The sequence below is a fragment of the Pieris rapae genome, chromosome Z, assembly GCF_905147795.1.
Source record: "Pieris rapae chromosome Z, ilPieRapa1.1, whole genome shotgun sequence".
Classification (NCBI taxonomy): Eukaryota; Metazoa; Arthropoda; class Insecta; order Lepidoptera; family Pieridae; genus Pieris; species Pieris rapae.
This window is the reverse complement of record NC_059534.1, coordinates 9,322,295-9,340,684: the sequence shown is the minus strand read 5'-3', so window position 1 is coordinate 9,340,684 and position 18,390 is coordinate 9,322,295. Positions and strand designations below refer to the sequence as shown.

General features: G+C 32.8%; 1 protein-coding gene across 3 annotated transcripts in view; it reads right to left on the bottom strand.

Annotated features, from left to right (window-relative positions):
* The window catches only part of LOC110999047 (homeobox protein caupolican), a 44,448-nt gene that overhangs the window by 8,230 nt on the left and 17,828 nt on the right, over positions 1-18,390 (bottom strand). For all 3 annotated transcript variants that reach the window (XM_022267929.2, XM_045634243.1, XM_022267930.2), the window contains exon 4: positions 12,405-12,514. In XM_022267929.2, coding sequence (XP_022123621.1) covers positions 12,405-12,514 — 110 coding nt within the window. The remainder of the gene's footprint in view (positions 1-12,404; positions 12,515-18,390) is intronic.

The following is an 18,390-nucleotide window of genomic DNA, read 5'->3' as shown; positions in this document are numbered from 1 at the left end:
TATAAATGAATACATCGAAAAATTGACGTCGTCATAAATTTACCTTTTAAAAGTACATCTTGAAATTGTTGTGTGACCCCGCCGTTATAAGACGACAGTATTTAGTTCAAAATAACATCATTATATTTGGGTAAGTGGGTCAACGCCGAAGATAAATCAATTAGTGTTTTAGTCCATTATCTGTATTCCTATTTAGCTGACCTCTACCTGACTAAATAGACTAATTTTGTTCAATTTGGGAAATGGAATTCACATTACTTGGATAACAAATTTAGAAGCCTCTTATTTGTTGTTGGCGATATAGTCATAATGATTTTTGAGAGTGTGTTTGTAAAACAAAGTATAAAACAATATTCTTTCTCTTTATAATGTAAGCTATTTTGGTTATTTATTAAATGGTTTTTATAACTCAAATGCAAATTAAAATAATACTAAAAGGTTTGTTCAGTTAGATAAAACGCTGGTATGTCATACCAAGGTGTATCTATAGATTACGAATGTCGTGTGCTAATTCGTAGTTCGTCAGAACAACGAAGGTATTATGTACTCGAGACCACATGCAAGCATACTACATATGTTTACAGAGCCGTGCTCGACATATAGGGATTAGATTACCTGTAAAGTGCATTGTTCTATACATAGAATCCTTTTACCATATGAATATGTTGTATGTGCAATATGTGTTCTTTCTATAGTAAAAGCCTTTAAATGTTGTTACTTGTTATATTTATGGCCAGAACTGTTTTGAGTGATACATTTAAATCATAAGCTAAATATACTTTTTTTTGGATTCGCTTATTCTCATGTTTCTGGGTTCATAACAACAGTTATGACATTTTTAGTTGGTAAGTATCGTTGGTACCTCTTAATTTTTTTGTTTAAATATAAGTATTTTATCTGTCTCCCTGCCACAGGCTATATTCGGGACTAATATCAATACTTAATAAGGCATTCTTTTAGGTGATGACTTTTATTTCATTTGGTCTATCTGGCCAAAGAAATGTATGGGGATAGAAGTATGCAGGTTTTTGAACCCATGCAAGCCACAAGATATAACAAAAGTGAAGTGTGCTCTTATATATTCTGCTCACAAATGATAGACATGCGGTCAAACACATGCCCATGTACATAGACCATACGGCTTACATAAGCCGAATGACTGATTCCTACCATGACGTCATTTCGAAAAGATGCATTGGAACACTCTCTTCTAGTTGGATTTTATTGACCGTTCTTCTCTTCCGTTCTACGCGCTTGAATTGTGAACAGTAAATGTAAAATTAGAAGCGTTCTTTTGACGTTCTTGACGTTCATAAGTGTACATTGTGTTACCTATATGAATTTTGATGTTTATTTGAAGGACCGTTAGACGCAAAACCTTATAAAAACTCTCAGTCGTCTACTACAATAAATATAAAAGTGTTATTACTTTTGTTTAACATCCAGCAATGACGAATCCTATCCAAGCCGCTGACCGATAGGAAAAAGGGAAGAGGAAGCGAGCAATGCGTCTAGAATGAAATTAGCCGGTCGATTACTTCAAGTTGGTTGTGGTTTACTAATGGCACGCGCGCGCTTGCTGCATACGTCTGTCTTCATTGATATGCTATAACGCGCACTCTTTATTGTTCCATACTTCGGTAATACACTGGAGGACTGGCAGTTTGAGCTGTAAATCGCTGTCTGTACACGTATTCTCTAACTGGGGACAGTTAGGGCTGCCGATTACTTTTGCACTATGTGTATGAAAGTTGTTGATGTATTTTGTTTTGTCTTGATCTTAAATCTTTGACTTTCCCGTCTTCGTTTGCACCAATGGTTTAGATTATAGATAAAACAGTGGCAGATATTCAGAGCCCAAATAAAGGTCTTTACAAATCAGAACAAAAATTAGATAATATAATGTTGACAAGGCGGTTATATTTACATGAAAAGTGTAGATGAAATAACATTTTAATGGCTTAACATAATAATGTTGTATTATAGATAGATAGATTTTCTTAATTGATTAACTAAGTAAAATAAAATATAAGAAAGTTTAAAAATTTAATTATCCTTGTGGACGGTGGCCATAAACCGGTGTCTTGTTCGCCAGAGGTGATGTCATGTCCGCCGGCCACACAAAACGTGAGACTACGTGAGCAAGTTGACCACGTATGGTGATCTAGATGACGCATTATGTAATTGCTTGATTTCTAGATACACGCGGTATGATAAAAGCGGTGGAACCTATTTCCGTATTTGAAATATATAAATGCTTTTTAATTTAAGCTGTGTAATAGGATTAGCTTTTATACGGGTATTATGTTGCCGTGTAGTTGTTCTGCGGTTATAATATTAGTCTTAAACTTTAAAAAATAGAAAAAAAATGAAAATAAAATTGTATATTTATTATTAGTTTTATTTCTCTAATATTTCACAAATATGGCTGAATAAATGAGACAGTACTTTGATAATGACGACTCGACTTTATTAACGAAGAACATAAAAGAGTAGATCGGGTAGATCGGCATTAACTCAGGCAGAAGTATTTTTGGACCATCGCGTCGTACCAAACCATTTAATGTAGTAATAATATAATTAAATTGTTTTTTCTTTATTATTATATGCGTATAGGTATCTTCTACGTGGCAGATAAGGAGTATGTAAAACTTTAAAACTGCAAGAATTTGACAAAAAACCCTTAATTAAAAATAAAGGAAGCGTAAGTTACAAATCTGCAACAATTTTCTTAAGAAAACAATTTATCATCCAAAACGTCAAAACACAATCACATACATTTTATTCCCTGTGACAAGAACATTCCCCTTTAAAGAACTGTTAAATCAATTTAACAAACTTAACATTCAAATAAAAATACATGAATGAAACCAAAAAAGCAAATCAATCGACGAATTAGCAATCGACCTCATTAAAACGCAACTAAAAGATTATTTAATTATTTCTGCAAACAACCGCGCGTATTGGGAAGTTATAACCATTAAGAGAAAACAATCGCAATTTCTTCCTGTCGTAAATAAACTTCGGAATGAGTAATGATTACTTTGTGTGCACGATATCGGGTGGAGGCCAAATAGATTGATACGTGCGTCGCATCCTGACTCTAGCTTCTAGCGCGAGCTTTCTCCGAAACTCACCCTTCTTCCCACAGCTTTGAGTCGATGTTCCCGTGTACACTAAATAGATAATTTTTAGTTGTTCTTCGACGAAATTCGTCTGGATTGTCGCGTAAGTTGAATTTTCCGTTTGTAATTATGCCGCTGAAGAGCGGAAGTGTATTACGCTTTGTACACTGATCACGCACTACAAGAAGCTAACGGGTGGTAGCTGTTTATGGCGTTCGGCGCGACTGTACCGCAAGGGAGAATTATTATACAATAGAAAGAAAAATTTCATATGCAATATCTAACACTTTCACATAGTCCGGAACGTTTTTCCTTCATTGAAAATCTTTTGAAGTAACCAATACAGTAATTTGGGTATACAGTGTATAGACGAAACAAATGGGCGTCTAAGCGAGGATACTAATAAAAATTACGTCATTTTCACATTAGTCTATTAAGGCATTTCTCTTCGTAGTCTACTTTGATGCCTGTCTGGAAAAGCCCTAACCAATACGTCGACTTGCCACACCGTTCTATCCTCAGTTGTCTTAATGTATTAGAGATGTTGAGACCCATAAATGTCCTAATCGGCACGAGCGTCATAACAGAACATTTCACTGGTAAATCTAGGCATTGATTTCTTGAGCTTTCTGGAACTTCATACAATCGACTGCAATACCGTGTAATCGTATGTAATTCACCACATACAGTTCTATTAATATATCATAATTTCTATGCATGGAGTCACCTTTAGGTAAATTCTTAGAAAATTCCTCTATACTAGTGTGGAATTTGCACATATTCGAATGTCTAATAATGATGGTGTTGATAAGGTAATAACAACATCGGCAGTATTTAAAATATAACAAAGCATTCTAGGCGTATTTTTGTCTAAAGTAAAAATAATATAAATGTCAAGGTAAAACATAACTATTACAGTTTTGTTCAAAAAGACAGCTTTCATGTAAGTAAAAGCTCCAGAGGTTTCTTTTTCTCGCTCCCTACAAATTATATGTGAATTCACGGTGTTTTAACCAGGAACGCGGCTGGCATTGTCACTTACCAGTATTTCGTTGGTTGATCGCAGATTTATGAATATCGAGTGAAAACTATCGGTATTAATATATATCACTTAACATCAGATGAGCCTCCTACCCGTTTGCCTTCTATTCTATAAAAAAAACTCCAGAATCAAGGATTAAATCAATGAAGAGCGTTCAACGAAATAAGGAGTTAATCGTGAAACGTTGGAATCACCGGTCCCAAATAGAGTTACTATAGTCCTTAGCTAGGAGGCCTTCCGGCCTGGCAGTGGTGAGACTTTCATTCATGTAGGACACAGAGCAGGTAGGTACCTTGCACATCCCCAACTCTAGATACAATAAAAAATTAGAGTACGCAAATATTAACGGTTGTTCTCATTTAGAAACGCTGACGAGTAATATTTAATAGATGGTTTGAGGAATAATAATTTCTAAACGAAATCTGTGGAATTAATCCGTTATACTAGTAACATTTCCGCGGCTCCACTAACATGCTTGGACATGCTATGTATAAATTTAATTAGAATATATAATTTAGGAAACATTATTATACAATGACAATCGTTGACCTTAACTTTGGACTACATCGATTTAATTACCGGTAACATTTGTAATTTATCGCTAACAATGTATATTTTCATGCGGAGTAAATGAACAAACGTAGGTTTTATTTGAGTGCCTTGTACAATACAATGTCTAATTAGTTTTCATTTTAATGACTTTTATTTGTAGGAAGTGATTCTCGTTGGTCATTTTCGAAGAGTGATTTTTATGTGTCGTTATTTGATTTTATAGAACTAACAGGCAGGAGGCTCATAGATGTTAAGTGATATCGCCACCCATGGAAACTCTCAATGCCAGAGAGCTCGCAAGTGCGTAGCCGGCCTTTCAAGAATTGATACTATCTTTTTCTGAAGAACCCAAACTCGCATTGATTGCGATGTATGCAATTTAAAAGGTTTTTTATAAAAACAATACGATGAAAATCTTAGTGCGTGAGTATATTAGTGTTTAATTTAAAGTATTTTGGTTGTAAAAGAGACAAATTGTATGTGCATAAATAGATCTTGTTAAACCGCTAATTGTTCGAAGAACTATTTACAATGATTATATGTAAGCAACGTCACCTGTTAAGTAGGCAAAATGTAATTACATGGATTATGGAAACTGGCTTAACAAGTGTATTGAAAAAGTTGCCAAGTACGCGCGAGCTTCGTTTTAAATTGGTTCCGTATCCAATCAACTTTTAAATGAAATTATAATCACTTAAGACTTAATCAATGCCCATGCATACTTAGTTATACGCATAATATTTCCATTTCTACTTACAGTATAAAATTACATCATCAGCAAAAAATGTTATTTAGCTTTTTGTATAGAGAAAATAAGGTGTAATAAAACAGCGTCTGAGACCGTTTAAAAGCCTTCATCAAACGTTGATTTGGCATTGTAATGGAATACTAACGCAGTGGCAAATATATTCAAAGTAATAAAGAAAAATTACTTTTATTTATTATTCCATTTATTCTCTTCATAAATCACATTCTGTTAAGCCCAAGTCTTGGTTCACGTCTTTATAAACAATATGGACATATATATTTCATTCCAAGCAATATTTTTATTTTAAAGTCTATTTTCTAGACGGTATCGTGAAACAGTTAAGTCGTTAATTTGTTCATACATTTTGCAAGAGCAGGTGTTCTGCACATTAGGTATGTTGTTGGTTTTTGTGACAATTACAGCATTTTATTTACCATACTGACATAACATTGACATTGCTCTCTTTCCTAATGACAGGTTAAGGTAAGCCAATAAAAACACTTAACTCGAAGGAGGGTTCGAATTTCAAAAATTTTTTTTTAAGGAACCGTTTAATTAATGATTAAGTAGGCGCCCGCGCATAGAACCGGTGACGCGAGCCGATGGTTGTTTTACGCCAGAACCCAATAACCTATCTCAATCCATTTTTAACCATATAGCCATCTTAATCCAAATGTGGTAAAAATTATGCCAATAATCAATAGAGGGATTGTGATAGCCATCTGTCGATACAAGCTATCCATGGTAAGTCGGTACGGTGCACTGCCACAGAGGTCAAATTTTAGTTTTTATTTCTTTTTTTATTTAGTTGTTATTTTAATTACTAGGTTAAGCCTTGATTTGTTTCAGCTGTCGTGAAATATGTTTAAAAGTATTAAGACAGCGTAAATAACTTAATCATAAGCGCACCCCATGCACACACTCTTACACAACACACATATCAATAATCGTTATACTTAGTTTGTATCTGACTTTATTGATTTTTTCCTTCCTTTGCAAATGAATCTTTAGTATAACTGTAGGAGTATGTAAATAAAAATTAAATTGTGTATTAACAAAATTTTATCAGTGTTTTTTTAATATTGATAGGCAAAATAAAATTATCAATAAAATGCCAAAAATACATACAAAAGAAGGTTGACATATTGCCATGCAAAATGCAAGTTAATAAAAGTATGTTTAAATTAATGTTTAATTTTAATAACAACTATAATACAAAAACCCCCGGCTCTACAAACTTTTAGATTTGGACATTTTTTCTCAAAAAGTTTCACCATACTAGCAAGAGTCAAAAGCGCACTGATCGGTCCATAGCCGTGGATTGAAACCACGAGCTCTGTGATTAGAGTCACACACACATACACAGTCATAGTAAAGCCTACCAATATTGTTCATCATTACTAATAAGAATATATTAATATAAATGAAATCCCCAACAGAATATCAAAAGTGCTTTTAAATTATTTCATCATAAAAGTTAATAGTTGGCTAGATTAATAAAAAACGAATTAAACAACAATAAAAGGTTTAAAGGTGTTAGTTAAGGTCACACCTGCGTTGTGGTCTGATCACCTTATTTAATTACTAATTCCTTGCAGCCCGCTGGCCCGTATCCACTCCTTCCCTCGCCGTTCTCGCAACCGAACCTGGATTCGCCAAAGATAGGCAGAACTCTAAGAGTCGCGAAATACGCTGCAGATAGTCGAATGACTCTACCTGGTAATCTGCTAGTCAAAGCCTCAACCGAACTAATCTTAATTATAGAGACAAATAAGGGCCATCGTCTCGTTAATAAGCAAATTTTTGTCCTTGGCTGTTTCAGCGCATCACACAGTTATCCATCCACGTGGTCTTGGAATGCGAGGCTGTGGCTAACCAACGTACATAAATACTCGGAGCAGTGAGTTCGCTCCTTGAAGCCTGAGTGATTCCCAGGAAACTTATGTACGTCTGGAAGAAGCTAGGCTGGCTTAGTTAGCCAAGGTCGAGGTGCTACGGGTGGAATTTCGTATTCTGCCTAGACGTCCCATGATGAAACTCATCAATTACGTAATAGAAGGTTTACCTAACAATATTTACAGTTGATATTTCTTACAGCTAGTTACAGCTCCTACGACAAAAGATTAAAATAAAATTGCTGTAAGAAGTCATTCGTCTAGAATATAAGTTTATATACAAGGGTATGAATGTACTTGGGAACTATTTGAATGTTAATGTCGGAACTCTTTTGCAGCTGAGTGGAGTTTTGACACCTGCGCTTGAGTAGGGCTTCAAGTTCAGTAAAGTGTGTATGGGTTATAGCCAGAAGTGTTAACGCAAAGTCGGACTACCATGCGTCAAAAATTTACTGACATGCAAAAGCCAAAGTTCTCGCTAAATCTTAATAGCTGATATATTAACACCTTCAAGGAGCGATTATAATGATTTGCAATTACGCTTCAGATACATAAATTAAATATAAACAATTAAGTTCAATACTATATTAATTATTAAATTATCAATTTGTTTAATTAATTATGCCCATTGGTATTATCTTGCTTACTTATAAATGTCATTTAATAAATGATTTTGATTATTTGGAAAATACCTAATTATTCAGAATCTATCCTGACTGACACTCTAGTAAAAAAAGTAAAAAGTACTAAAAAAATGTTGTGTTGGATTACGTAATTATTTATTACGGAAGAATATTCTTTTTTCTATACATATATATAATACTATATAATACAAAATAATAATGCATAGTGTATTGTATTTTTAAAAGGGCAGTTATTTTACTGTAAACTGTTACATAACATCTTACTTCGTTGAACTCACGTTGGTTGCAATTAAAAACATATAAATCATGTTTTGCCCACGCGTTCATACGCTCACTAGAAATAATTTAATGTTTATTACGCATACTCAGAGTTCATTAACGGTTACTTAAACAAATCAAGATTTAAGTACACGAGAAATCCAATAAATTGTGTTTTCTCTTATGTTTGTGATTAAAATAAAATCAAGGAAAAATAAATTCAATTGCATTTCACTTATTTTCCTTATATCACAAGTTTAAGGAAAATTTAAAGGAGTTGTAAAAATAAAACAGTGCCTACTTAGATCTTACAAATTTACGTAGCTACGGCATAGGTAATTACAATTCAATGTGAGGAAATGTGCCAAAGTTGATAAACTATTGCTCACCATTAATATTATTTTACCCAACTTCGAATTTCATTAAAACAAACACGACTGTTCTGCCGACACATATTAATGACCGTTCCGTAATAGAAAAATCATGTTACACACTTAAAATTGATATAAATTGCTAATTATAACAACACGGTCTCGGCTGGGTGGGTTTTAGGAAAAAATAAACTCTACTTGAATTCCTGACTTTTAATTAAAGGGAGCAAAAAGTTTACGTTAAAGGCGCTAAGCTAAGCTTAATGAATCAAATGAATGTTCATATATTGTACCATTTCTCATTGTGTACACTCGTATTAAGTGAACATTCTTCAAAAACGTAGTTAGTGATGTAGTAGCGAAAAAACATTGAACAATGTACGTTTTCCTGAAACAGATTCCGAGAGAATATACTTAATATATTCCGGCTGCCTCGTTGTGAATTTCTTAAACATCGGTCGATTAATTTTTATCATATGAGTAATGAGCCATCAATGAGCGCGCTTCTACCCTAAATAAGCTAAAGACAAAAAATTATATGTCGACGAATTGAAAAAAAAAAACTTTTTATTGCGATTATGAGTTCAAAGGCCTATTCGAAGTATGAAAGTTCTTTTTTGGAAAAGGTGGCGTTCTCTAATTTCAAGATGACTATGTCCTGTGTAATAATTTGGGCCAATAAATTATCTTATTCTTATTTTTTGGTGTTGTATAAAATTCTTGCAGGTATAATCGCTATATACTGGTACTGTTCTCAGCTCGCATTTATCTCAATGAATTACAGCGTATACATAATATCCCAGAAAGCGACGAAGAGTTGATTTAGACTAATTAAGTATTTTTATATTAATTATTAATCATATTTTATTAGATGATAAAAAAAACAGTGGCGCTACAACCTGCATAGGATATAGGATCGAACCTACGACCTCAGATATGAGAGTCGCACGTTGAAGCCACTAGGCCAACACTGCTCTACTGTTATTAGATGATATATCATGCATTTCTTTCTGCTTTTTAAATTCATTGGTAAAATTGTTTAGTTCTTGAATAGTTTGATGGTGTGAAATAAATTGTATAGATTCTTGACTCCCATATTTTCACAATGCATATATACTTTACATTCTATACCTTGAAGCTATAGAATGTAAAGTATGAAATAACAAGAAATAAAGTTAGTATGTCGTTCTCAATTATAACTTGTAGGACAACCAGTCCAAAGCATGACCAATGGCCGCGATAATATTTGCGATATATTGTTAATTTGCATATTGTACCATTCTGTATTATAATTAAGGTCATACATAGAGAACGGTCGTACTAAATACCAGATATTAGGACTATCGTATCAAAAACATTTCAATGTAAAATGTCAACAGGGTTTAATGGTTGATTTTTAGTAGTGACGTGAAACGCAATGAATATGGATTATAATTTTCACCTATCAGTATAACCCACACAATGATTGACTGTTTTATTGATAAAAATATGATTTTTTTGATATCACATATGTTCTAGTAGCTACAATCTGTGTTCAATTTTGATAGAACTAAAACATAAATGATGTCCAAAATATCGTATCAAGATTTTATTATCACGATTCACCACGAAGTTAATAACGTAATGACTTCAATAATATTTTTATCCGTTTTTATAAAAAAAACTCTCGAAATTTATCTACACTAATATCATTGTACTGTTTCAGTTTTATGAGTCTAAATACGGAAATAGCTTCCGTAAATACAAGCTTTACTATTTATACTTAATTTTTTTACTTTAGCATGTCATTCTGCATAATAAGTCCATGTTATTTTGGAATATTTAAGCACTCTGATAGGGAAATAATTTTTACAATCGAGCACATTCCTTAAGGCTTAAACTCACTACAAACCTTTTCTTTATAACACAGACAAAAAATCAGAAACTATAAGAATATTTCTACTTTAATACCTAATTGAACAAGTATCGCATACATAAACTGAATTGTATATATAGCTTTATCAGCCATGATATTCATCGGCTAGTCCGCTACCGACAAACGGCCTATCATATCAATTGAATTACTAATTACAAATGAAATAATTGCCTCCACAACGTTTATGAAAATCGATTTTAAAGTGCGCTTCGTGATAAGGCGCCATGTTCGATGTTACTTGCCGACAAACAGATATCTAACATACTCATATCATATAAACTCATGTTTAATCTTTACAAGTCACCGCTATCAACATAGATATCAGTACGAAATACGAAAATCACAGCCGTTTCAGTAATGCCCGCAGATGGATAGGAGCTAAAAATTCTGAACGAAAATGCCGTCAAAGACTGTTGGGAATTGCTCTTTTTGGAATACACGTGCATTTGAGTGTGAAGTCCGGAGGCGAAGCGTCGAGTTAGTTAAAAATTAATTATGCCAGCTCTAAACACCGTCCTCGGCGTGAATTGGGAAATGAATTTTAGATAAGCGGCTCCAATCGGTTATACTTGATAGGCATTATTCAGAGCCTGTTTAGTTTATTTTCGGATATCATCTCAACGGCGCAATTGTGTTCATAGGTCCGAGCTATAACATCAATAAATTCTAAATTCATAATTGACATTTCCCGTTTCTAGTATGATTAGAACAAAAAGATACGGCGTTTATATAAATACAATTAAGGCAGGCATTCTTATAAATGCATGTCAGCATGAAAATATTTTTAAGCTACACTGTCTACGCAAACGAAGTCAGGCGAGTTAGTACTTGTTACAGTCGGATAGTATTTTATTCGTTAAAAATGGAAGAATTTTTGCAAAAGAAGCAAATTATTCTTCTCGGCGCTGCTGTCAGATCAAGTTTTCCTCTTAAGATTTGGATCGATAATTTATTCAGTTCTAAGACTTGGCTTGTAACTGACACGTATAGGAAAACCAATAAGGCTTGAAAGGAAAATTGGAAATAGCGAAAAATAGCATTATTTCTTTATCACACAGATTATACTATATTTCTAAACAAAGGTAGACTATTGCGATGATACCATCGTTACCATGTAGGTACATACAATTCCACTCTACCTTTTAGTTAAAGATTTTAATTATTGCAAGAATTACAGTACAATAAAAATTATATTGACTTTCACTGTAGGGAAAAATAGATAAATGAGATTAGATATAAGGAATGGATTGGAGAAAGCAACACTAATATATTAATGCAATTTCAAAGGGCACACGAAAATTAGTAAGCTCTTTGCTTGAAGTAAATCGAATTGCAAAAAATACCCTGAATGGTGCATTGTGGAGGTGCGCCGTAAAAGTGTTTTAATCGATCAGACGAATGACGTCCATCGAGGTAATATTGGAGGCTATTTTTGATGAACAGCTCAGTTTTAAACGTGAATCTAGGATTTTTTACAAATTTTAGAATTTTTGCGATTGAAGTATCGTCGTCGTAACATTTATTTTCTCATAATGATTTTTACTTATAACGTTTACAATGTTTCTGTTCACATAGTGCAGATATTTTATTTTATTTTTAGAATAGGGGGCAAACGGGCAGGAGGCTCACCTGATGTTAAGTGATACCGCCGCCCATGGACACTCTCGGTACTAAAGGGCTCGCGAGTGCGTTGCCGGCCTTTTAAGAATTTGTACGCTCTTTTCTTGAAGGACCCTAAGTCGAATTCGTAATTGAATAATTGACTCAATATAAGTTATATGACCTGATTTATCAGTTTTAATATGGCATACAAGTTTAAAGTTTGCTTTATAATAAGTTCAATTCAAGACTTACCCATTAAAAGGATAACCAGCGAATGCAGCATCGTAAGGATGATATACAGTAGGGTAGGGCCAACTCGCGGCACTGGCTGCCAAGTTTTCTTTCAGCTCGATTCCCGCAGCCTGTTGAGTATAATTACATTATAAATATGCTTAACTTAGAATTGGTGGAGGCATATTTTAACACAGTATTTGGTTGTTTATCATGTGTGTATTTATGACTAATTAATTACAGCCAAATTAATTATTTAAACAGAGAGAGGCACATCGAATTGCAAGATATTTTATCATAATGAGATATTTGTACAAAAAAGGCTTTTATTATTATGTATTAATAATTGCAACTGGAAAAGAATTTGACAGATACGAATAAGTGATTACGTAACGGCTTAGATTATGAGCAAATAATTATTTATCTTTTAAAATAAATCGTTAAAAAAATCGTGCTATTTGATTGAAATTTAATTATAATATTATAAAACTCTAAAAAAGATTAAATTTATGAAATTTATCTATACAAAAATCTGATTGATTAACTTACCAAAATATTACATAATATAATAAACAAAATATCAAAACTTATTCAAATAGCCATATATAGCAGAGTAGTTTTACCTGCGCGTGCGCACCTTTCTACTAAAGCGCCTATTAAATTCCTTTCTTACACAGAAGCGTAAATCCATTACCAAAATGGACTATCAAATTGATTTTTGATCGATCGTTTCGTTTCTTAACTAATATTATTTAATGGCTAAAGATACGACATCAATCATTATGGTTTAGACAAATGTCCCTCGTTCGTTGGTAGGTCGTGACCCTTTGATGACTCTTTAGTTACGCATCGTTTACAACACGTTAAAGATTGTATTTCAGTAGTGATGTAAACTTGCATTGTATGTAATTTAAGGAAATATTTGGACAGCTTAGCGTATCAAACAAGGACATTCTGGATTTACACTTAGTAACGTCTTTGAATCTTATCCTTGGTCACAAAGTTGTTATATATTGTGGAAACTATGTTTTGGTATAAATGCAATTTGCAATCAATACTACTAATATTTGTGGATTTTTAAAACAACACATCCTTATATTTTTAATTTTGATTAAATAAAACTCACACACGTATAAAAGAGTGTTTTTTGAGAGCTAAACAATTATAAAGATCTAATCTTTATCTAATCTTTATCTGTTTTAATTAACATTTTGACACAATTAGACCCAGACTCAAATGTTTAATCAGGAATCACGGATTTAATTGCTTTAACTATAATAAGTTGATTTAAAATTTGGAATCTGTATTAATTTTTGGCAACATATTATACCTACTGACGAAGGGGTCCAAAATTTATAGCGACATATTTAAAGTAAGACCGAATCTCTGAATGCGGTCAGCCAGGATAAATCTATCAAAAGATTTTGTTGTTAAACAACTTCATTGGTGGCCGAATCGAAAATCCGATAATAAATTTTACTCAAGTTTGACAGCGTAATCCATACGCTGTTCTTTGTTAGTTCGACCACTTTGGAATAATTCTTCTTTCTGTTAAATAATCGGGGCTCGGTTGACGCGAATCTGCAGTTAGTTTGATTTATTAGATATATTTGCTCGTTTTGTTGATTGGTTGTGACAACCTTATTCACCATTACATTTGAACTCTCCAACATGTAGGAGAAGATGCCTTCAGCATAAAAGTTTTGTACGATTTTTATTGCTATGTGTATAATTTTCGTGTATTAAACACGGAAGACAAATGCAGGCGTAAACCTTTAATATTTTCGTAAGTCCAATTTGTGGACGTCCAAGCAACACGGTCAATATAAATGACTCTTAAGATTTTAGTATCAATGAAACACATGACTCAGTTCTTTAATGTTGGTGAGCAGACCCTGGTTGACCAAGATCGAAATACACCAGGATACAGATAAGCAATTGCTGAAAAGTTATGGACTAAAAATGCTTAAATAAGTTTTGGATATAATTTCCATCAGTACGTTAGGAAATCAAAACTAGATTGATATAATATATGGATCAATAGAGTGCAACTGAAAAAAAATTATACTTCGTTGTGTGTTGTATTATATGTTATACTTGTGTTGTAATGCTAACAATAAATTGAGTAAAACTCGTGAATTCTATATTTAACCGATTATGAATGTGACATCAAACTATTTCATCGATGTATTACAGAGGGTCGAACCAGCTTATAATCCGTTGAATTGTATTTATCACACGCAAGCGGGGTGAGTTATTCGATAGTTACGAAGTCATGTTTTAATTTAGACTGCACTTTGGTTGAGGAAAGCTAAGTTATCTAACATTTTTTTAATACTTCTGTAGATTTACATTAATAGCAGGAAACCAGCTAAATATAATTGTTTTATAGCTCGGATTTCTGTCATTTTTATGCATGGAAACAAATTACACTGTATTGATATTCCATATTGTATTTATATAATTTTAGACTCGTGAGCTGCTAGTACGTGAATAATCGAGATTAACTGTGTAAAGAAATCTTGTTAGTTATGTACCTTAATTCTTTAGCTTATGATTTTCAATAGCATATCAAATTACACGGAATCGGGATTTCTTAAAAAGCACCTTAAGTCAACGTGGCAAGGTTTGATTTTAATCGGTACATTCAGTTGCAATATACGAAAGCGTTTTCGTTAATACGTTAGTAGACAATATTATTCAATTTTTACTATGTGTCAAGTTTTAGATTTTAAAAATGTAATCGTTTAATAGGTAAAATATTGTTAATACCCTTCAGTCCTATATAGTCCTATTGCCGTCATTTTCTTTGTAATCGTATTATTTTCCGCTTATACGTCACAAAAGACGGAAAATATAGATTTTTCTAGTCAATAATAATCAAAACAGTCAAATAAAATTAATTAATTAATTTTGCATTAAGAATCCATCAAACTGTCTGATCCTAGCCGAATTGGCGGCAAATTATGAGTTTCGGATTTTTAAAGCCTTGTAAGCTTTCTGATAGCTTTTTGTTAAACATAACATTACATGAAAATAAAGTTTTTAACTACTATAGCTAAACTAAACTACCTAAACTAGGTTAAAAAAATATAATAATAAAATTCATACATTCGTAATATATTACTTCATCTATATTAAAAATACAAATTGTTAAAGGAAATTAAAAAGCATCTGGTTAAATTAATAAACCATTGTTTTAATACTTTTGTTATAGCATTTATTATTATTATTAGAAGTCATTTTGTCGTCTCCATACTTTTCGGATTCCGTGCGTGAATGCGCTACAAACCAAGGTTATAAAAAGCCGTAGATATAAAATGTGAGAATGGAAAAAAAACATTGATCGCCCCAACTTAACACTTTCGCCAGATATGATAAATGATCGCATCGTGAATGATTAAATCATCTCACGTTTACCTTTTAACACCTCCAAGTTTTACTACTTCGGGTATTATCAATGGATTCTTCATTCCAATCGTATTTGCCACTAGGCGTTTTTATTATTTTAATGTACGTTGAATATGTAACCAACACTTTTTGACATTTTTTTTAAGTCATTTTTAAGCATAATGTGTGCAATAAAAAATCCATGCTATTATTTGTAAGTCTTTAGACGTTTGTTTTATTAAATAATTAGCAGACTCGGCCAAGCGTTGCTGTGGCTAAGGTTTTTGTTTATTACATAGTAGTAAACTATTAAGGGAAACGGTAGGAGAACTTATGTGACTACTTTTAACACAGCGTCATCTGTTAGAATTGTATCAAATAATTAACAAATATTTGCAATATCATATTGCGGGTATAAATTGAGATGTAAGCTATCCAATCTTTTAAGTTAGATCAAATTGCACACGGTGTGCAAATTTGCCTCGGTTCGGTTGATTAGAAGTCCATAGCGGACAAACAACTAACAACAACTAATAAAAATATAATATCTGCATAAGTTCCCGTAAGTAAATTAATGAAATAATTACTATACGATATTTTCGTTAACACTAAGCTTTGGAATCTCTAAGCATTAAGATATTAAGCCCAAAGGAGGTAGAAAACTTTTTGTGACTCACGAATATGCATCATCGGATTATGGTTCTAATTTATAAGTATTCCTTATATCTGGATGGGTATTGTTGGATCTACTTAACGCGATGAAGGATGGTCACAAAGTTTCTTACCGAGACTATTTTGACATCGGATCCTAATTATTATAATGCTTTTTATGGAGGCAAAAGGTTTAATCCCTTTAGACATGTGACTCGATAATATATTGGAATACTCAATGTGTCTATTACGGGCTACTGTGTGATTAAGATTACATCTTACCCTTCAAGGTGTTATCAAGTTCATTAGGGAGAAGGAGACGAGATTTGGCGAACTTTGACTTATGGCAAGAGCTTTTTGACGTAACCTAACTAAGGTCTAGTTTCAAGAGCTGTCAAAACCATTTTATCTGTATGAAGATGAGATTGGGACTCGAGATACGAATTAGATTATGGACCTAAGTGTTATCTCTAATTTCGTCAAAGCATGTTGACAAACTAAGTCTCCTAAAGACTTTGTTCGCGCTTAGATATGTCCCTATGTATTAAGGTTTATGTTAGATCGCTTAAAAATGTATTTTACTAGCTTTATCAGTTACTTTTTCAGATAAAATTTTAGTTCATTGTTAAATCTGATATATAAATTTCTCGTGACACGGTTTTGGAATACAATTCCTCCGAAATAGCTCGACCGATTTTCGTGATGTTTTGGGTGGTTCAAAATACATACAACCCTTAATTTTCATGATCTTTATTTTCTTTACTTTTCTATGATTTCACCGCTATTTTTGTTTAATAAAATATATGTGTTGAACCGATAAAGTTTTATTTTCGGAAAACCAAATAGTATCTGGGGTGTCTCAGCAAAATGGTCCATGTTGGTATGTACTAAAAAGGTAGGCTATGTAAAATCACATTAAGGAGAAACAAAGTTCGTGGGGGCAGTTAGTACCTACAATATAAAATTCACGAGAATTCAAAGATACGAACCACTGTTTTTGTACTTTAGTATTTGACGTCTTGAATTGTTTTTTAGTAATTGCAAACCTACCTTTGTGATGGGTCAAAAAGACCCTTACGTCGAATAGCCCAGTGGGAAAACAAAAGAAAGGCCATCCAAGGGAAATCAAAAAGATGAAATAAAAAAAATAGCGGGAAATGTTGTTGGGGCGAGTGTGAGAGACAAATGGAAGGGTTTGAAGGGAGAATATTAAACATTTTCTCGATTTTTTTAATTGAAAAAAAAAATATTCTCTTAATGAGACGTGCATACTTAAAAACTTAATTAATTGCAAAAATAACTTTTCATAAGCCTTTAAACTTGAACTTTGTAATGGCGATTAATATCCCTTTACGACTTGTTTAAAACGACATTGCTTTTAAATGATAAAAATCTCTTGTCCGCCTTTTTAATATTATACAATGTCTGATTTCCTAGTGATACTGGCTAGATAGTGCTAAAACGTGTCGATAACTTGTTTTGAATGTTTTTACGAGCTGTGTCTTCGTAGTTTTATAGACCCATACAGGGATGATTCATATAAAAAGGTGTGAGAACCAAGCTATGAAACAACAAAACTATATCTTCCAGAAAAAATCACAACCAAACCCTACTCTTTCCTTTTAGTCGGCCAAAACAGACTCTGCAAAGAGCATTATAATAAATTGCTAAACACAGTCATTAAATAATCTCTATTAGTATATTTTCAGTAACACGGCGCCACAATTACGAACTAAATACTGTTTTAAGTAACTATACAGAGGGCGATATTAAGCTCCGAATTAATAAACCCGTTACTGAAACACTGAGGACTCTAGGTGCTGTAAGACTGTTAAAGTGACTAAGAAATTGGAATATAGAAAAATATGCGTAAAACGTAAAAAAATATATCGGCGTATTTATATAATTTTCACCGAATTGTATTTGTTCAGACTAACAGCTTAGAGTAACTCCGAAACTTAAAAAT